At 53.9% G+C, this 20,497-nt stretch overlaps 1 protein-coding gene and 1 non-coding gene across 12 annotated transcripts in view; one reads left to right on the top strand and one right to left on the bottom strand.

The window, feature by feature from the left end:
• Positions 1-20,497, bottom strand: part of Arhgef2 (Rho/Rac guanine nucleotide exchange factor 2) — a 55,964-nt gene that overhangs the window by 2,726 nt on the left and 32,741 nt on the right. For 6 of the 11 annotated variants that reach the window (XM_015502741.2, XM_015502745.2, XM_015502744.2 and 3 more), the window contains 19 exons: positions 14,416-14,560; positions 12,253-12,320; positions 11,870-11,933; positions 11,099-11,228; positions 10,582-10,691; positions 10,297-10,443; positions 9,142-9,392; positions 8,820-8,945; positions 8,427-8,544; positions 8,004-8,252; positions 5,630-5,706; positions 4,888-5,057; positions 3,702-3,769; positions 1,746-1,946; positions 1,296-1,415; positions 1,092-1,159; positions 916-951; positions 655-705; positions 65-508 (listed from right to left, as the gene is read on the bottom strand). In XM_015502741.2, the coding sequence (XP_015358227.1) occupies positions 65-508; positions 655-705; positions 916-951; positions 1,092-1,159; positions 1,296-1,415; positions 1,746-1,946; positions 3,702-3,769; positions 4,888-5,057; positions 5,630-5,706; positions 8,004-8,252; positions 8,427-8,544; positions 8,820-8,945; positions 9,142-9,392; positions 10,297-10,443; positions 10,582-10,691; positions 11,099-11,228; positions 11,870-11,933; positions 12,253-12,320; positions 14,416-14,560 (2,643 nt within the window). Of the gene's footprint in view, positions 1-64; positions 509-654; positions 758-915; positions 952-1,091; positions 1,160-1,295; positions 1,416-1,745; positions 1,947-3,701; positions 3,770-4,887; positions 5,058-5,629; positions 5,707-8,003; positions 8,253-8,426; positions 8,545-8,819; positions 8,946-9,141; positions 9,393-10,296; positions 10,444-10,581; positions 10,692-11,098; positions 11,229-11,869; positions 11,934-12,252; positions 12,321-14,415; positions 14,561-14,778; positions 15,605-17,359; positions 17,385-20,497 lie in introns of those variants that run through there. The other 5 variants (XM_048814707.1, XM_048814706.1, XR_001505385.2 and 2 more) reach the window with 5 other exon arrangements.
• On the top strand, positions 18,019-18,120 carry LOC125620300. The gene has a single exon (XR_007351913.1). It is a non-coding gene; the product is annotated as a U6 spliceosomal RNA (small nuclear RNA).

Below are 20,497 nucleotides of genomic sequence, written 5' to 3'. Positions count from 1 at the left end.
CTTGATTTCATTGTGGGGGGCCCTCTGTCACCTGAGGCTGGGTTACCACTCTAGGCAGCCCTACCTGGGGGGGCGTGAAGCTCAAGTACAGGGCGTCACCAGCGGGGAGGCTGCGCCTGCGCGGATCCAGAGGCCGGCGCGCCCAGGGCGCCTCGGCAGGGAGCGGCTCGGTCTGGCCCAGGGCGGCCAGCTGCCTGCGGGCCTCCTCAGCCTCGCGCTCCAGCAGCGCGCGGGCCTGCTCGCTCTCGCGGAGCCGCGCCTCCAGGCTGCCCGCCTCGGTGGCCCGCTCCTCGCCCAGCCGCCGGCAGCGCCGCAGCTCCTCCTGCAGCAGCGTGTGTTGCCGCTGCAGCAGCGCCAGCTCGGTGGCTTGCTTGTCCGGGGCCACGGGGGCGGCCGCCGCCCTGCCAGCCTCCCCATCCCGAGAGTTGGCTCTGGCCAGCTTATCCCGCCGCTCAGGGCCCTCGGGGAACCGGGCTTCCATCAGAGTGTCCTGCTGGGCCACAGCCGCCTGGGGTAGGACAGGGACAGAAGGGTATGTCAGACAACCTGGTTCCCGGACCCCTGGCCCTCAGCCTCCAGCCCTGTTAGGACGACTGTGCTCGACTGTGCTCATTCCACGGTCTCGGCCAGGCTCGCCAGTCCTCGCCTACTGACCTGCAGGCCATGCAGAAGTCCATAGAGATTGACCACCCGCTGTAACGCCTCCTGAGGACAGAGGAGAGGGTGGGAACAGTGTCCAAGCTTCAGGACGGGAGAACTGCCCAGAAGTTGAACAAGAGTGGGTGTGGGGACAACAGGATCTCGAGACGCTCCGAAGTCCACACGCTGTCCCCCACACCACTCCAAATTGGGGTTTTTCAGGCTGAGAATACCGCCCCCCCAACAGGCTCCTGTGCTATCAAGTTCCCGCCTCACCTCTTGGGGGGATCTCAGCTGGTTTCCATTTCGATCCTGCAGAAATGGGCAAGGGTAGGGAGTCAGCAGACCCCCAAGTCCCTGGTGCCTGCCCCTGAGAACTCTGCGCCGAGCACCCACTGGTCTGCTATCCCCTGCCCAACCTCCAGCTGCATCCTGGAATCTCAAGGACCCACCTTCTGGCTGGAGTCGGAGTCGGCTCTGCAGAGTTCAATGGAACCATTGAAGGTTCTGGCCTCCCCATCTGTTGAGAGGTGGAAAAGGATGGGCTAAGCTCAGTTTCCCAGGGCCCTGACCCGCTCCACCCCTGGCACTGCCCCTCCCCACAGTCTTTTCAGCTCCTCCCACATACTGCGTTGGTCCCCTGCCCTGGCACTCACTGGCAGTAACCCCAGGACTCGTGTTACCACCGCTGTCCGGTTCCAAGGGCAGGGCCGACTCTCGGGGCGTCAGGAGCAGCTCCACTCCAGGCCCCACCAGCAGGTCTTTCAAGCCCTCCACTGAGGGAAAGAGGAGTAGGTTAAGGACAGGAATGACAGACCGCTCTGAGGTGTATCGTTCACCTGACAGACACACACACCACCCGAGCCAGACCCCTCCAGGACAGTGGGGTTTAACCCACAATCCCACAGGAGACAAAGGGCATCGAAGAAGCCCGGTGGGGAGCAGGAGCAAGTGCAGTGGGAGAGGTGTCAGCAACCCACCCGCCAACTGGCACAGGACGGTAGGCTGCGGGGTACACCTCCTCCGCCTGTGTGTACCCAGATCTAGCCACGAGTCCATATTCTGACGGTGAGCACACAAGCCCATCTCCCCCAGAGCCCCCTCACCCTCACGGATAGCATCCTGCAGCAGCCGCTCGCCCCGGGGGGATTCCAGGGACTCAGAGCGGAAAAGGCCCCTGGGCAGGGTGGGCAGGGACATTCCACTGCCACCGTCTTCTTCTGCCTGGAAGTGGGTCATCTCAGCAAACAGCCCGACCTTCTCCTGCAGCAGCTCCACCAGCGCGCGGTCCTTCTGCTGCAGCTCCACTGCAGATAAGGAACAGATGAGCACCCGGGCCCGGGCCCAGGAGAGCCAGTGGAGGGCTGGGCCGAGTGGCAGGACTTCACTTTGGGCGCTCAACCTCTGAGCCACACCCCAAGCCCTGTTTTATATTTTGAGACAGGGTCTCACTGAGTGGCTTAGCGCCTCGCTTTTGCTGAGACTGGCTTTGAACTCATGATCCTCCTGCCTCAGCCTCCTGAGCCGCTGGGAATACAGGGGTACACCACTGGGCCGGCTATTTTATTTTATTTTTATGTGGTGCTGAGGATTGAACCCAGTGCCCTCACACATGCTAGACAAGCACTCTACCACTAGGCCACAATCCAGCCCCTCCTTTATTCTTCCCTGCTAGTGGGATGTGGATGTGATGGTGGAGCTGAAGAAGCCACTTTGGATGTAGAGATGAAAGTTGAAGATGGCAGTAACACTATCTTACACTTCTTACTCTTGGACTCTTAAATAGGAATAATCTACATTTCTGGTTTTTTGGGTACCAGAGATTGAATCCAGGGGCACTTCACCACTGAGTAATATCCCTAACCCTTTTTATTTCGAGACAGGGTCTCACTAAGTTGCTGAAGCTGGCCTTAAACTTGCAATCCTCCTGCCGCAGCTTATTGAGTTGTTGGGATCACAGGCAGGTGGCACTGTGTCTAGCCAAGAAATAATCTACTTTTTAAAAAGGGGACTTTTGTTGGTATTTCTGTATAGCAGTCAGGTCACATATACCCTAACCGATATTAAGGCTCTATGATAAAAAAGTTAAGTTCCTTGCCCAACCCTGGTGTTCCTAATTTCCTGTTCCAGACGCAGCCACAGTAATCTTTCTAGTAATATCACACACATACACACAGACAACATGTATATAATTATATCTATTCACATTTTGTAAATGTGTATGGGGTACTAAGGATTAACCCAGGGGCACTTAACTACTGAGCCACATCCCCAGCCCTTTTAATGTTTTATTTTGAGACAGGGTCTCACTTAATTGCTTAAGGCCTTGAACTTGCAATTCTCCTGCCTCAGCCTCCCTAGTTGCTAAGATTACAGGTATGAGCCTCTGCACTAGCTAGCACATTACTTTCTTCTTCTTCTTCTTTTTAAATATTTTTTTTTAGTTGTAGTTGGACACAATACCTTTATTTTATTTGTTTATTTTTATGTGGTGCGGGGGATTGAACCCAGTGCCTCACGCATGCTAGGCAAGCACTCTACCCCTGAGGCACAACCCTGGCCCCTCCACATTACTTTTAAACAAAGTGTAGCATACACTTTACATTGTTTAAAATTTTGCTTTCAGGCTGGGGATGTGGCTCAAGCAGTAGCGCGCTCGCCTGGCATGCGTGCGGCCCGGGTTCGATCCTCAGCACCACATACAAACAAAGATGTTGTGTCTGCCGAAATCTAAAGAATAAATACTAAAAAAATTCTCTCTCTCTCCCTCTCTCTCTAAAAAAAATTTTTTTTGCTTTCTTCACTTAATGTGTTTGGTTTTAGACCTATACCAGCCCTCATGGAGCTATCTCATCTTTTAATAGTTGCGTAGTATTCCATTGTGTGGATATGTCATAAATCATGTGACAAGTTCCCTATAAGTATACATTTTTTTAAGTTGTAAATAAAATGTAAATTTATTTTCTCATTTTTATGGGTGCTAAGAATCAAACCCAGTGCCTCACACATGTCAAACAAGCACTCTACTACTGAGCTACAACCTCAGCCCCAGGGGGACTTACTCTTGATCCGCCGTAGGTATGCCTCATCCTCCGTCTCAATCAGGGGGAAGTCCTCCCTGGATGGGCATCTGGAGGGGTCACAAGTTGGACAGGGTTTAGGAAGACACTAGGTCACAAACCCGGTGTCGGCCTTCCCTTACTTCCCACACATCCTACACTCCCCTCGTCTAGTCAGGCTCTTCATCTTCAGTTCATGCCCTGATGGCATTCATTCTTTTTTTTTTAAATATTATTTTTTAGTGTTAGGTGGACACATATCTTTATTTCTATGTGGTGCTGAGGATCGACCCAGGCCCTCATGTATGCTAGGTGAGCGCTCCACCACTGAGCCCCAGCCCAGCCAGATGTCACTCATTCTTGACCTCTCCTCTTTTCACTGACTGTCTGTGTTTGAAGGACATAAAGATTATAAAAATCCTGTCTAGGGGTGTAGCTCAGGTTCTAGCATGTGAAAAAATAAGCAAAATACTTCAGAATTCTTTGTTGTAATTTTCTTTTCTTCAACAGCAGATTGAGCCCAAGTGCTCTACTACTGAGCTACATCCCCAGCCCTTTTTATTTTTATTTTGAGACAGGATTGTTGCTAAGTTGCCCAGAGTGGTCTCAAACTTGTGATCCTCCTTTCTCAGCCTCCCAAGTTGCTGGGATTATGGGCAGAACTCAATCTCAACATCGCAATGTGCTTTGATTTCTTTTTCCATCACAATTAAACATGCAGTTGACTCCTCAAATTTAGTGTGTGCCCTAGAGATTTGCTGCTTTAGCACATCAACCAGTTTCCTTCTTGCGTCTATGATTTTGAGTCTTCTCTCTAGCATCAACGCTCTCCTGTTTCATTCATTTTTAGAAAATAAAAGTAAATCGCAATATGATCCAAATCACGTCCCTGTGCCTGCACACCAAGTGGAACCGTCCTGCTGGCCGGCAGGTGTCCCCCGTGGCAGCTCTGAGCCTGCGACTGCTTGTCAGCTCATGCTGCATCTGAAGGGTGGCTGGCCTTGTCAGCTTATAAAATATGACGACGGGATATAAAGATCATAGGGGACCTTTCTGTTCTGGCCCACCTTGTCTCTCCCCACGTCTCTGCCTCCGCCTCTGAATGCTGGTTCTGTCCTCAGCACCATGGCCTGGGACCCAAGGCTGCGGGAGAGTCCATACGCACATACAGGTAGCAAGCAACACTCACACGCGCACACTCTGCTGAATGACACGGATCCAGGTGCTCCGGTCATCCCGGGACGCTGTATGCACCTCATACATCTCGGGCGGGGCCGCGCTGATCAGGAACATCCCTTTTTCCTGGTTGGCGATGTCCCGCACTATCAGATTCTGCAGCGACACCACTGAGGGCTTGTCCTGCCAGTCGGTGGAGAGGAAGGATTAGGATTAGGAATACTGAGGTGCTTGGATCTTCAACCTAAGATTGCCCCAAGGATTGAGGAGGACCTCCTACAATACAAGTCAAGAGGCCAGGCTCCAGTGCCATCTAGGAAAAACTTAGAGCTAGGAGCAATGGCGTATGCCTGTAAATGCATGGGCTCCGGGGCTGAGACAGGAGAATCATAAGTTCAAGACCAGTCTCAGTAACTTAGCCAGACCCTGTCTCTAAATAAAATATATTAAAAAAGGCTAGAAATATGGCTCAGTGGTGAAGCACCCCCTGGTTCAATCCCTGGAACCCCCCACCTTAAAAAAAAAAAGGAAAGAAGAATGAACTGGGCATGGTGGCACATGCCAATAATCCCAGCGACTCAGGAGGCCGAGGCAAGAGGATCACAGGTTAGAGTCCAGCCTCAGCAGCTTAGTGAGGCCCTAAACAATTTATCGGGACCCTGTCTCAAAATAGAAAATAAAAGGGGTTGGGGATGTGGCTCAGTGGTTGAGGGCCCCTGGCTTCAATCCATGGTAGCAAACAGAAGGTGTCTCACCAGGGCAGGAAAGATGTACTTCTGGTCCTTCTCCTGGAGAAATAGCAGCACATCCGTCATCAGCAGCATCAGCACATCTGGTTGGGGAATGAAGGCAGAGAAACAGTCAGCACTAAAGGGTCTGACAGGTGCTGCCTCGATCCCAGGGACCAGGCCCACCCTGTCAGCAGGAACTTCCAACCCCTCACCCTGCTCTCTTCCCTCTGGGTCACTTATCCCACCTTCTCAAGACTTCCTACCTCCCCATTTTTGGAGCATAGAGAGGGAGGGGCAAAGAAAGATGCCTCAGAGGAAACGCTTTTGGGGCTGGTAGAGACCACGGGTCACAGTGCCTTTGGAAAGAACTCTGTACCCTTACTCAGGTTTCTGAGCCAAGGGTCTACAGACCCCTAGGGTAGCCACTACTTCAGGGCTCTAGAAACCCTCTGAAGTTTTTACATATTAATAGACACACATGTATTTTTCTGGGTGAAATGGTCTAAAATTTTTTGGTTTTATTTTACATTTTTTTTTCTTTTCTGTGGGTCTCACATCCCAGTCTCAAACCCCTGGACTCAAGTGGTCCTCTTGCTTCAGCCTCCCTAGTAGTTGACACTGCAGGCGTGTGCTACCACCTCCCAAGAGGCCCAAGATGTTTTTTTTTTTTTGTACTGGGGATTGATCCAGGGGCGCTCTACCACTGGGCTACATCCCCAGCCCCACCCTTTTTTTGTGGGGTTGGGGATTGAACCCAGGGCCTGTGCATGCGAGGCAAGCACTCTACCAGCTGAGCTATGTCCCCGGCCCCTGATCCTCAGCCTTTTTTGGAATTTTTTTTTTTTTTTTTTTTAATTTTCAGACAGGGTCTTCCTAGGTTGCTGAAGCTAGCCTCAAACTTTTTTTTTTTTTTTTTTAGAGAATTTTTTTAATATTTATTTTTTAGTTTTCAGCGGACACAACATCTTTGTTTGTATGTGGTGCTGAGGATCGAACCCGGGTCGCAAGCATGCCAGGTGAGCACGCTACCACTTGAGCCACACCCCCAGCCCTAGCCTCAAACTTTTGATCCTTCTGCCCCAGACTCCTGAATCACAGTGGCGCACCTGGCAGGTCCAAGATTTTTGTGAGTCATAAGATTCCCAGAACAAGAGGGGCTGTTTTGGGTTTTTTTCTTCCTTTCAGACTTTAAGTGTAACATCTACCTAGTGTTAAGATCTTTTTAGGTATCTGACCTAAATTCCCCCTACCCTAACATATTCCCACTTCCCACTCTGCGCTCAGCAGGGAGGAAGAAAGTTAGTTTCTTTCCACTAAAGCAGGACTGAAAGGCCAGCCTCCCCGTCTGTCTCTGAACAACCCCATCTCCTTGGATCCCAGCAGGATCCGCTTCATCTCCCTTCCTGCCCCCCCTCCAGGCTCTCAGATCCTTTGTGGGCCTGCACTGCAAGATGGAGGGGGAGACGAAGGTCAATTCTGTGACACGTGGTGTCACATACTCACCCTTTGCCCTTGGGGATCTTACTAAACTGTGGGCACACAGAAGAGGAGGGTTTTTGCTAAATGCTTCAGAAATAGAGCTCTCCAGCCTTGCTATTTTTACCCCCCCCTGCTTTATATTCTTAGCTGCTGCGTGGGAGGGATGGGAAGGAGAAAGGGATGGAGGGAAAAGCTGATGAAGACTGACAATATCCAGGCCTGGAGAGGAGGTTTCATGACCTCCATAGAGAAGCCCAGGCAGCCTCCAGCCTCAGGTAGCACATTACAGTAGCCCCCATTCCTCGTCCTCAGAACCAAGGCTTGCCCTCTGCTGGCCCTGACTTAGTTAGGAAGGCCTTGCAGGTACAGACCAATTCTGGAAAGTACTCCTGGGAAAGTGCGTGCTGCCCTCCAACATGGCCCCCCTCCTCTGCCCTGACTGTCCCTCCCTGGGCTCAGTGCCTTCCTCTGGGACTTCCCTGGTTGCATTCCCAGAGCTCTGGTGGCTGGGATTCCAGTAGGGGCAATCAACCACCCTGACCTTGTCTTCTGCTCTGAGTGCTTCCATGTCTTCTTCACCAACACTGATGGCTCGTGGGCCAGGTCTGTAACTCAGCGACAGGACACTGGCCTAGCGTGTGTGAGGCCCTGGGTTCAATCCCAAGTAGCACCAAGTAAATAAATAAATAGAGCTGGTGGCTCTCTGAGCACGCAAGGACCAAAGAAATAAATCCGTACTGACAAGTCCCTGTCCTGTCCATGATGTTCAATGCACAATGGAGACTTTTGCTACAACAGACACCATGTCTTTTCCTCCCACTGAGACTCGCCCCTGGGTCAGGACTGCACAACAGGGTCCTCAAGGAGGGTACATCTCCCACCCTCCGAGGCTGGACTCTTGCTGGGTCAGGTTACTGACCTTTGAAGCGCCCAGTTGCTGTCTTCCAGAGCAGGCAGCCATCATGGATGAGCTTGCGCCGTAGAAGTTCCTCTCGGCCAAAGGGCCCCTTGCCAGGCACCGGGGCCTGGGCCCGAGGGTCCATGCGGTTGTAGATCTCCTGCAGACGGGCCCCTTTCTCTAGCTCGTGCACATCCTGGTCCACGTTGGACAGCAACTCCTTCACCAGCCCCAGTGCCGCTGTTAGGTCCTGGCGCTCCTCCTCAGCCCCTAGTGCCAGAGGGTGGGCGTAGGGCATGGCACACCTGGCTGCACTCCAGCCCCAACTCCCAGGGGCCTGGATTCTACCTGGAGGCTGCCCAGGGTCCCACGCCTTGTAGGGCCACCGCGAGCCTTTGCTCATCGCAGGCACCCTCTCTACCCACACCTGCGAGTCCCGCTCACCATGGGAATGCTGTAGGATGCGGTTGATGAGCACTGGGTACTTGGTGATGCGCTGAGTTACCAGGAGGATGCACTCCTGGACCCCATGCCGCTTCAGCACAGCTGAACGGGTCACTTTCTGAAAGGGAAGGGGCGGGGCTTGGGATCATCAGCCATTTACCTCATACTAGGTGACAGTGCTGGACAAGTGGATCCAACACCACGCATCTGTGGTCAGGACCAATCTGATAAGGTGTGAGAAGTATGTGGGGAGCTAGCACAAAGTGCTCTGCCACCATGAGGGGTGACTGCTGATCGGATCCAGGAGTGGACAGGTCCATAAATGGCGAGCCCGTGAATGGTCTGGACCAGGACAGGTGGCTCTGAGCACAGGTCCTAGGGAGGCTTGCTCACCCGAATGAACTGCTGGAAGCGTTTGTCTCGGGCATACAGCTCCTTATAGAGCTTTAAGGCCTTGGTGTGCCGGCTGCAGAACTCTGCATAGGTCTTCCGCATCTGCTCAGCACTGGGACCTGAGAACTAGAGGTCAGGGAGCGAGGCTAGCTCAGCATTTCCCCCAAAGTCACAGCTTTTCCCCTGGACTCGCCTTGGGCCTCCTGCCAACGGGCTGGCTTCTTGCCCCTCCAGCTAAAGTTCTGTTGTAGGCAAGAAACAAGCCCACCCCACCCCCAGTCACACCTCCATGAACACTGCCCAGGGGTCCTGCCTCTCCCACCTGGCTGATGAGCAGGTCACCCAAGCGATGGATGACAAAGTTCCGGGAGCTGCCAGGGCACAGAGCCTGCCGTCGGCGTTCTAACAGCTGGCTGAGGAAGCGCGTATGGATGTCACTGAGCTCATCCACACAGGGGAACAGGCCCTGCACAACTCCTGGCTCCAACTGCAGCTCTTCCAGCATCCCCGTGCGGAAGAGGCGGGTCATGATCTTCAGCGTCCTCACATGGTGCAGCTCCGTCTGAATCAGCTCTGTGGGGACAATGGTACGCTTGGTTTTCTGCTCTGGCTTGGCCATGATTTGTGGGGCCCTAGGTTGGTCCCTTCCAGGTTAATATCTCCATTACTGTGATCTTAGATAATATTTTTGGTACTGAGGATTAATCCAGGGTGCTCTACCACTGAGGTACAACCTCAGCGCCCCCCCTCTTTATCTATCTATCTATCTATTTATTTATTTTATGTGGTGCTGAGGATCCAACCCAGGGCCTCACTCCTATGAGGCAAGTGCTCTACCACTGAGCTACAGCCCCAGCCCCCAACCTCAGCCCTTTTTATTTTTTATTTTGAGACACTAAGTTGCCAAGGCTGGCTTGAACTTATAGTCCTTCCACCTCAGCCTCTCAGTCACTGGGATTATAGGTGTGCACCATTAGAAATGTCTGGAGTCCCCAGCACAGTGTTGGGTATGGAAAAGATACAGAATGGGGACTGAATTGAAGAAAAAATAAAGGTGGAGCCTTGGAGCCAGGCATGGTGGCATACACCTTTAATTCCAGTGACTCGGGAGGCTGAGGCTGGAGGATTACAAGTTCAAAGCCAGCCTCAGCAATTTAGTGAGACCTTAAGCAACTTAGCAAGACCCTGTCTCAAAATAAAACATTAAGAAAAAATGGCTGGAGATGTAGCTCAGGGGTTATACGCAAGTGCCCCTGAATCCAATCTTTGGTACCAAAAAAAAAAAAAAAAAAAAAGATGGGACCTTCGCCATAGAACAGAGAGGTAGAGGTCCAGAGGGAAACCTGATACCAAGCAGGGTCGTGGAGGTCAACAGGTTAGGAGGCAAAGGTCGAAAGAGGCGGGAGATGGCAGAAAGTAGGACACAGAGAAACGGGACCTGGTGAAGGAGGAGGAAGGCGAGGGTGGGCGTGCTCACCGTAGATGACGTCCTGCTGCTTCATCACCTCCTTCTTGTGCTGCTGCAGGAAGCTGCTATCCACAGCAAGGCTCCAGGAATCAGCCGCAAAGTCCTTCTCATCCATTTCAAAGTCGCTCATCAGCTCATTGTAGATCACCTCTGCACCTGGACCCCAGTGGGGGCAGCAACTCAGTCAGACCCTCTTCAGTGGGTCCTGGGCCCTCCCAGGTGCTTCCACCAGCCACTCATCTCCATCCCCTCTTCGTCTTCTCCGGGTCAGCCCCAGGCCCTGGCCACACTCACCTTCATCAATGAGGGACTCCACCGACAGGGTTCGGTTCCGCATGTTGAGCGAGTCTGTAGACTGAGAGAGGATCCGACGCAGCCCCAGGGGCGTCTCATCATTGAAATGTCTGAAGGGAGTGGAGGCTGTCTGCATCACCCTCACTCAGGCCAAAGATCCCTTCCCCGGCGGGGACCCAAGGTGGGATCTGAGAGGTGGTCCCCTGTGTTCTCCTTACTCCTATTTTTGTGGCAGTGCTGGGATTGAGCCCGGCAGTACTCTACTACTGAACTGCATCCTCAGCACCTCTTGTTTTTTTATTCTGATGCAGGGTCTTGCTAAGTTACTCAGGGCTGGCCTGCAACTTTCAATCCTCCTGCCTCAGTCCCCCCTGAGTCGCCGGGATCACAGGCGTGCACCACCCCACCACCTGGTTCTCTGTCTCCAATTCTGAACTCAGGGACAGAAGACCCTCTCAGCTCCCTAGGGCTCCCTACTCTCTGATGCCTAGCTCCCCTTCCCCAAATAAAGGCTCACCCAGCAATGTTGGTGGTGGAGACACTCTTGGCTAAAGACAAGGAGGAGCGGCCACGGCGGGAGCCCAGAAGGGACTGCCGGAAGCTGTCAGCGGGGTAGATGGCTGAGGAGGGCCGCTCTCGGGTGGCTGCTGTTGGGGAGACACGGTGAGCAGGCAATTCCAAACGCTGGTGCCCTCCCAGGATTTGGAGCTCCTAGGCTCCTCCTCACTGGAAAGGAAGTGTCCTCTCCCGCCTTCCCTTTTGTACAAGAGAGATGGTCACAGTGACAACAATGCCACTGTCCATTTACGCCATCCTCCAGTGTTCATGTGTTGGTGACACATCTCCTCCCCCAAACAGCCTGAGAGCACACTGAAGCTCAGGAAAGCAGAAAGACCTGTCTAGGGTGACCCAGGGATGGCGAGTAGGGACACGGGCTCTGCTCTTCCTGCCTGAGCATCATGTTCTTTCTGTCATACCAAAGCTGTCAGAACGGACACTTGACAGCCACTGCCAACACTCCCCCAAATGTCGTGTGTACAAATGACAAAAACAACAAAGGACGCGGCCAACTCAGGTGACCAACCATCCCACGGCTTATCACATTGGGTCTCTCCCGTTCTGCCCCTAAACCCAGGAACCTGTGCCATCCCTAAGCCCCACTAGCTGCCTCCACTAAGGAGAGGAAGGTGCTGTGCCTGGGAATGACCTCAGGGGGGCAGCAGAGCCTGTGGACTGAGCTGCCTGAGGTTCAGGGTCTCAAGGGAGCTCCCCACTCCCCACTACTCACTCTTACTGCGAAGGGAAACAGACTGCAAGGCAGTGTTGTTCTTCAGCAGGGCGGCTTTCTGTTGCTGTGAGACAGAGCGAAAGAGACACCAGGAACAGCTGTCACCCAAGGATCCCCCCGAGGCCTGGGGTAGGAGCTGGGCAGCTGGCCCCTCAGGAGAAAGCTGGCACTGTGGTTAGGGCATGGGGTGGCTGACATAACTCCAATTCTGTGGGGCTGTGTCTAGAGCCATAGGCCTGGCCACTCAGGGGACCCAGGGCCGGGGGTCAGGTTCTGGGTTGCCCTGTGGTGTGGAGGAGGTGGCAGGGGATGAATGGAAAAGGCTCGAGGTCACCACGCTTCCTGCCCTCTCCCCCAGCCCTCTGCCCTCCCTGCCGTCTCACCTTCTGCTTGACCTTGGTACAGTTGGCGAGGGTGTCTTTACAGCGGTTGTGGATAGTCACATTGCAGGCTGGGAGGGTGGGGTAGAGAGGGTGAAGGGAGGGCCAGGTGGTACAGGAGGGGACACACCCACATGCAGACACCCAAGTCCCCCTAGCCACACGGTCCTCAGACACTCTCCCCCTTCCCAGACTTCTCAGCCATTGCCACACCCCACTCCCTCCCTCCCACAGCCCTTTCCTTCAAGCAGGAAGTGGAGAGGGGGGTCTGGGTGTGAAATGAAATAAAGCAATCAGGAGAGATGGACAACCCTGAACCAAAAATGGCCGTGACGGGACAGGAGGGAGAAGGGGTCATGCTGCCAGGGATGAGCTCAAGCACAAAAGAGGTGGAGAGTGGCAGATGGGAGCCAGGACTCCCACAGAACAGGAGATGACACCGAGGCAGCCGAGATGGCAGCTAGGGCAGAGGGGGACAGTAACATGCCCTGAGCAAATGCCCAACCTTTAATCTATCCCATCAATCCTTGGAGGCTGACTCAACTATCCTCACTTTACAAATGAAGAACGTGTCCTGGAGAAGCTCAATCCCCTGCTGGTGGTGAAGCAGGCCTGAATTCAAAGACCAGACTCCTCCCGGTGTCCCACAAGGATGCCACAGACTCTGGCCGGGTCTAAGCAACTCCAAGGTGGAGGGATCCAGCGGGGAAGTTGAGACAAGTCCCTGCCCTGCCCTGCCCTGCCCTGCCCTGCCCTGCCTGCCAGCCTCCTCTGTGGCTTGCAGTCAGCCTGCCTTCTCCCTGCCAGGCCTGGGGAGTCCTATTCCCCATGTAAGGCAAACCCACAGCTCCCACACTCCATCTGCTGCTCCTCACCCCCCACCCCACCTTGCCACGGGGTAGGAGAGAAAAGAAGGGAGGAGGCGTAGCCAAGCTCCAGTGTAGGACCACTGCCATCCCCTGCCCCAAATGCCCTCATCCTCGGCCTCCCCAGCTTCCCCTCCCCCACCAACACCACCGGAAACTCTGCTAACTCCTTCAGACAATACCCAGCACCACGCTCACTTCCACAAATACAAGGCCAACAGGGTGGGGCCCAGGGGCAGACAGTGGGGCTGCGTGGTGCTAACCCCCACTGGAGCTCCCTTTTCCTACCCCCAACACCTAGTGTCTCTGGATCGAACCTCCGCTTTCCACCTGCTCTCAAAATAGGGCTGCCCGCCTCCCCAGTTCCCCTGGCAACAAGCTTCCGGATTGGATATTTTGTCAGGTCTCTAGAGGGATCTAGATTGGGGTTCCCTCCTCGCCCTCCTAACTCTAAATCAAGCAAGTGAGGAAGTAGAGGGGAGACCTCACTGGTTCTTTCTGGGGGCTTCTCCCCCCAGTTCCACGGGGATTTGGAGGGACAGTGCTTCCGCTACGCTGGCCAGTACCAGTCAGAGGCATCTCGGCCATAAATCTGGGGAGAACCGGGGGGAGGGGTAAAGTGGAAACCCTCCACATAGGAGTCGCAGGGAAGGAAGGAACTCCTTGTCCATGCTCCAAATCAGGTTTGCCCTCAGACCCGGGTGAGCACTGGGTGCCCTGGCCCCTTGCCCTCCTCCACACGTCCCTGCTGGCTTCCTACGCTGTCTCTCAGATTGGAAACTGATCTGGATGATCAGATGGGGGGACCTCATCCCACCCTCTCCTTGAAACAGGGATTTCAAAGACTCCACCCACAGTCAATAGATAGGAAGGGCAAAGGGACCCTGAATGTCCAGTTCTGCCCAGGAAGATGGGCGGAACCAGCTGCAAGGTTGGTAGCTTTCTGACCAGATCCTCTCTCACCCCCCTCTGCAGACACATTCTTGCTTCTTCTCCAATCACTTCCCCTAACCCTCAACAGCTGTTCAGGAGCGAGAGGGATACCCAGTGGTGACAGCTGCAAGCAGAGTCCTCCCAGCCTCCCCTCATCCACATTCCTCAATAGACCCGCTCATGCCACATTCCAACAGCCACTACCCTCAGGGTGAGAAAGGGAGCAAGCATCTGGCCCCGGCACTTGGGCCCAGCTGGGGGTTCAGAAAGGGAAAGTCCCCCCTGTATGGATCCAGGGCCGACAGGACAGATGGGAAGACAGGGTCGGTGGGCACCGGGTCTGAGTGACAGGGGCCAAATAACTTACTTGGGCAGACGAGGGCTTCCTTGGCGGTGATACTCTTGTTACAGGCATAGCACATGGTCATGCCCGAAACCGTGATGGTGGTGAAGAGGTGCCCGTTGGTATAGCGGGCATCCTTGGCTTCCTTCATCTTCTCCTTTTCCCGGGCCTGTGGAAGGAGCAGGAGACACAGGAAGTGAAGTTGGACAAGGCCAGGGGCCTGGAGTCAGAGACAGGCGGAGGGCAGTGAGGGAGAGAAGCCAGCCTGGGCAGGCTGCAAAGACACCAACTCCACAGCAGGACTGCCCCGGGGCTCAGGGTGGCTGACCAGGAGTAACCAGGCCCCGAGTGGCCAGTCCCGAGAGGGTTTCGGGGTCCCTGACCCACCTGGCCCCTGCGGCTGGGTTGCCTCCTGTTGCCACTCATCTCCCTGCTCTGGAGCGCCGCGTCCTCACTCCACCTCCCAGCCCCAGCTCTGCTCGCCCCCGGGCTGCTGTACTCCCTTCCCTGTGCTGGGGGAGATGCGCAGAGCGGAGGGAGAGCGGGCGAAGCAGAGGGTGCCAGCTCACCAGCGCTTTCCAATCTATGGGAGTGAGCTCCTCTCATAACCATGACAACCGGTGTTGGAGCGGCTGTCTCTGTGGCAGTCACGGGAGGGGGGTGTCAGGGATGGGAGGGCAGGAGATCCCCATATTAGATTGGCTGAAAGGACAGAATGCCTCCAGGGCCACCCCCAACTCAGGGGTCAGGATGCCAAACCTTTAACTCTTCTACCCACTTAGTCAAGGTCACATGCTGCCCCATCTCTGGGAGGCAGCATGTCCCCCACTAATCTCTAGGCAGGGGGAACCTGGGTTTGGTCTCAGGTCACTCCTCCTCTCTGGGACCTTTAAGGACAGAAACAGCCAGCCAGCTTGGTGGTCCCAGCAGAAAATCCCCCCTGCAGCTAACTTTTACCCTTCTCAAATTACACTCCAGAGACAAGACCTGTAAGAGCTCTCAATTGCTCCTAAACCAAATGGTCTCCCTCATTCTATAAGTCCTTCCTGACATCTACCTCCCTCCTTCCAGCCCTGCTCTCTGCAGAGATGGGGCACACCCCACATGGCCCCTCCAACCTCAGGCGGGCCTTTCCCATCTCGGCCTTCCTTCTCCAGCTGCCCACTGGCCTGTGAGTCAAGTCATTCTCTCTGACTTCTTTTCTGTCCTTCCTCAAAAGCCTATGAAGGTGGGGGTGGGGGTGGGGCTGGGGCTGGGGCTGGGGCTCGATGGTAGTGGCTCCCCTAGCATGCGTGAGGCACTGGGTTCGATCCTCAGCACCACGTAAAAACAAAATAATATGTCCACCTAAAACTAAAAAAATAAATATCTTAATATTTATTTACATAAATAAATATTTTAAAAAGGAAAAAAAAACACCTATGAAGGTGAGAAGACTGGGAGACCACTCACTGATCCCAGAACCTTCTTCAGTTATCACCTCAGGTCTCCAGATCTCTGTCCTCCCGAGCGGAGGACAGAGCAGGAAGGGAAGCTGACCACTCCCTTCAAGTTCCCTTTGCCTTTCAGAAATCAAACACCAGAGCCAGCCTCCATGGCACATGCCTGTAACTCCAGGAACTGGGTAGCTCAGGCAGCAGGATCACAAGTTCAAGACCAGCCTCAGCAACTGAGAGACAAGGTCTCAGAATAATAAAAGGGGCTGTAGAGGTAGTTCAGTGGTTAAGCACCCCTGGGTTCAATCCCCAGTACGAAGGAAAAAGAAAAAAAAAAAAAGCAGGATTCAGATGATCCAGGATATGAGCCCCAAAGTTGGGGACCTTGGTGGGGAGCCTTCAACCTGGGCCTGAGGAGGCTGGCCCTGACTGGTTCCAGTCCCACTGGCAGGAGGTGGGGGAGGGGAGAGATGCAGACCAATGCTCAGGGCAGAGGGGGTAGAAAAGGGAAGTACAGAGGCTGAGTCAACAAATAGGGCCAGAGGGCACTGGGCTGTGGTGACCTGGAGCCCAGGGCACTCTGGTGGCTCCAGATCCTCCTCCCAGCCTCTTCTCAGCCCAGGTTACCTGACAATGAGCAGGGCCCAGAGGCCCAGAGGCCAGTCCTTGTCCCCGCCCCATGCACCTCCCCACCCCCACACTTTTGTTTCTTTCCTCCTGGCTTATCCATTTTTTTGGTACCCAATTGAACCCGGGGGTGCTTGACCTCGGAGACACATCCCCAGCCCTTTTTTGTGTTTTATTTAGAGACAGGGTCCCGCTGAGTTGCCAGGGCCTCGCTGGCCACTGGGGTTATAGGCACAAGCCACCTGCGCCCGCTGGCCTGGCCTTCCTTCTCTTCCTATCTCCTGGTCCTCAGCTCTCAGTTCAGGTTCTCCCTCCTCTGGGCCTTCACCTGTCTTCCTTCCCTAGGTGGCTTCCTTCAGCTCCGCCCCCATGTGACCAGTGAGGGCCTCGGTGTCCCTCCCCTCCTCTTCCCTTCCGCCTCCTCCTCCGTGGTGCAGGCCACTCCTCCTCCCCTAGTCCTCCAGCACTGTGGCCTCCCGTTTTCTATACTGGCACCTGCCTGCCTCAATCACCAGAACAGTCTCCCGCGGATCTAATCTGCGGTCTTGCTCCAAGGTGTAGCTCTTTAGTTGATCCAGTGTTTTCAGAAGATCACAGCTGCCTCTGAATAATAACCTTGTGGGACCCTCAGAGACCAAGTCCAGATCCAGATCGCCCTTCTCACTGCCGTGCACTGTCCCTACCTTCCTCATCTCCTGCCCTTCCAAAGCAGTGGCACTTATGACATTTGAAGTCAAAGCAAGCAAGCAAACGTAAAGACAGCATTCAAAAGAGCAGCGTCACTGGCCGGGGTAACTCCAAAAGGGGCAGTGTTTCAGATCTGTCCTGGTGCTGCTAGAGTTCCCCTTTCCCAATTTCCGCACAGCCCTCCCCCTCCCCTCTCTCTTCACATGCGTGACACTCACCTGCTTGGCCAGCTCTGATGAGCACAGCAAAGGGAGAGGACTAGGGCAAGCAGAAAGCCATCTCTAGTGGCCCTTCCCCTCTCTGGCACACATGCCCCAGTGACAGCCAGGGTACCCTGGGCCCTGCCTGCTCCACCCCTGAACACTCACCCTCTCTCCGAGTGACCCCCTCTCTAGGTGGGCCAGCAGCGGGCAGCAGCCCCAGCAGCAGCACATCCCAGCAGCAAGCGGCCCTGGCACTGCCTAGCACTATTGTCCCTGAGGTGGCCTGTGCCCGCCCCAGGGCTCCGGCTGCTGAGGATGGAAGGACATGGAGCCTGCTCTCCAAGGGAATCGGCTCCAAAGGTGGGATGAGTGGGCTGGTTTGGATTTCTGTCCTATTCTCTTCCAGGTTGGTCGTTTGGTTTCCTAAAGGGGATGTGACCCCACTGAGCCATATCCCCGGCCCTTTTTTTTATTTTTTAGAACCCAGGGGCGCTTTGCCCATGAGTTATGTCCCCAGCCCTTTTTAATTTTAAGATAGGGTCTCACAAAGTTGCTTACGCCCTACGTTGCTGAGGGTAGCCTTGAACTTGTGCTCCTGCCTCAGCCTCAGGAGTTGCAGGAATTATAGGCATGCGCTACCATACCTGGCTCGTCCAGGTTTGTTTTTTAACAAAATCACATTGGGTGCTCACTACTAAAATTGGAACCATACAGAGAAGATTAGCATGGCCCCGTGGAAGGATGACATGTAAATTCATGAAGCGTTCTATATTTTCAAGGGAGGGGGCATAGGGGTAGGAAAGATGGTGGAATGAAATGGACATCATTACCCTAAGTACAAGTATGAAGACCCAAGTGGTGTGACTCTACTTTGTGTACAACCAGAAAAATGAAAAAGTGTGCTCTATATGTGTACTATGAATTGAAATGCAATCTGCTGTCATGTATAACAAATTATAATAAATAAATTTTTTAAATGTTTTTTTAGTTGTAGGTGGACACAATACCTTTATTTATTTTTATGTGGTGCTGAGGATCGAACCGAGTACCTCACACGTGCAAGGTGCACACTCTACCACTGAGCAACAACCCCAGCCCCATAAATAAATAAAATTTTTAAAAAATAAAATAAAATCACATTGGAAGCCAAACACAGTGGCACATGCCTGTAATCCCAGAGGCTCAGGAGGCTGAGACAAGAGGATTGCAATTTCACAGCCAGCCTCAGTAAAAAGCGAGGTGCTAAGCAGCTCAGTGAGACCCTGTCTCTAAATAAAATATATAAAAAAAAATAGGGCTGGAGATGTGGTTCAGGGGCTGAGTGCCCCTGAGGTCAATCCCTGGTACCTCACACATACCCTAAAAAAAGAAAATCACACTGGGCTGGGGTTGTGGATCGGTGGTAGAGCGCTTGCCTTGCTCATGTGAGGCACTAAGTTTGATCCTAAGCACCACATAAAATAAATAAATAAAATGAAGGTATTATGTCCATCTATAACTAAAAAAATTGAAATAAGAAAATCACACTGGTTCCCATTTACCTACTTCCAAGCAGGACAGACCTTCACCTGCTGCATGTTCCAACCTATCCACTGAGAAAATGCCCATCTACAATTCACAACACCCTCAAGGGCCTGAAGCCCTCCTGCGCTCCAGCCTCCTGCTGTCTGGCAGCCAAGGGTCATTCTGCCTCTTTCTCACAAACCTCAGGAACCCTCTTTCCAGCCTACTAACCTTCCTCTCTGCCACTGCTACATCAAAGATCAAGTGAAGGAACAGTGTGAGCACACCTAGCAAAAAGACTGCCAGGCAGGTGGCACACTGTGATCCCAGAGGCTCGGGGAGGCCAAGGCAGGAGGACCGCAAGTTCAAAGCCACCAGCCTCAGCAACTTAGCAAAGGTCTAAGGAACTCAGTGAGAATGGCAGGGAAGAGAAGGACAACAAGATCAAGGACATCACGACATGGGGGTCTCAGCAGCACCCTGCTCTGGGGACCCCACTCATTTCTTACACGGGCCTCCAAGTCGTCCCCTGCTCCACAACCACTTTGGTTCCAGGTGCAGTTAGCAGCAGCCCCTTTCCCAAGATGGTGAGGCCTCTGCCCAGACCAGAGCCTAGAGAGTCTAGAGGGGTGCACTGGGGGGTTTGAGTCACCTGTAGCTCAGCCCCCAGACAGCAAAGATGCAGAGTCACTAAGTCAGGGGGGACAAACCAGAAGCTTCCTGCCCATGACTGAGAAAAGAACCTGGGATGCTCTCAGCTAGGCCAGGCCCCTTTAGGAGCTTCCAGGGACAAGATGAAGACTGGAGGCCAGGAGAAGGCGGCCAAATAGAAAACACTAGTTCCAAGGGCAGAAACAACAAGGAAAATAGCAGTGAACACACACAAAGGCACTTAATAAATGCTTGCTTAATGAACGAAGATGAGACCGGTAATGGGGGCCAGCACATTGGTGAAGGGCACTTAGGGACACAGGGAATAAAATGAGGCTAAAGACCCTGAGACCCAGTCACCCTGGACCCCAGCCTGCCCCCTACCCCGCCACACCTGTCAGGCCAGGAGAGAGACAAGCGGGGGTGGGGGGAAGGATGCAAACAGACCGGCATTTGTGCAAGTGAACAATAGCCGTGCCAGGACTCCCTGCCCTCCTGGCACAGGGCAGGCCGGCTGAGTCGGGAGGGGGCAGCTGCTGCCTGCAGCCTTCCCCCCTCCCCCAAGGGGACACAAACAAACCCAGCCGGCCCAGCCAGCCAGCGTTTCTCAGCCATTTCCCCTACCAGCTCCAGAAACCCTGACCAGTCCACTCATTGGGCTCCTCCAAGATTCTTCGAACCAGAGGCCAAAGCTAAGAATGGAACCACTTCCTCATGTCCAGAGGGCATGATCCCCTACTCTGGTGTCCATACTGCAAACAGTAACTTAGAGCACAGCGGGACAGGGACAGACACACAGAGGAACATACCCCAACACTCAGGTAACATGCACACATGGGATTCACATTCCAATCCGTCCCTTCCCGGATTCCAAGGTCACAGCTCCAGAGCCAGGGGATTGACATCGGACAGACAGATGCTTCTTGAACTCCTTGGTCACCCCCAGCAGGTCCTACCTTAGGCACCCCTAGGTACCGTGAACCTCTCCCCCCCCAACCC

The sequence above is a fragment of the Marmota marmota genome, unplaced genomic scaffold (assembly GCF_001458135.2).
Source record: "Marmota marmota marmota unplaced genomic scaffold, marMar, whole genome shotgun sequence".
NCBI lineage: Eukaryota > Metazoa > Chordata > Mammalia > Rodentia > Sciuridae > Marmota > Marmota marmota.
This window is presented reverse-complemented; position numbering and strand designations above follow the sequence as displayed.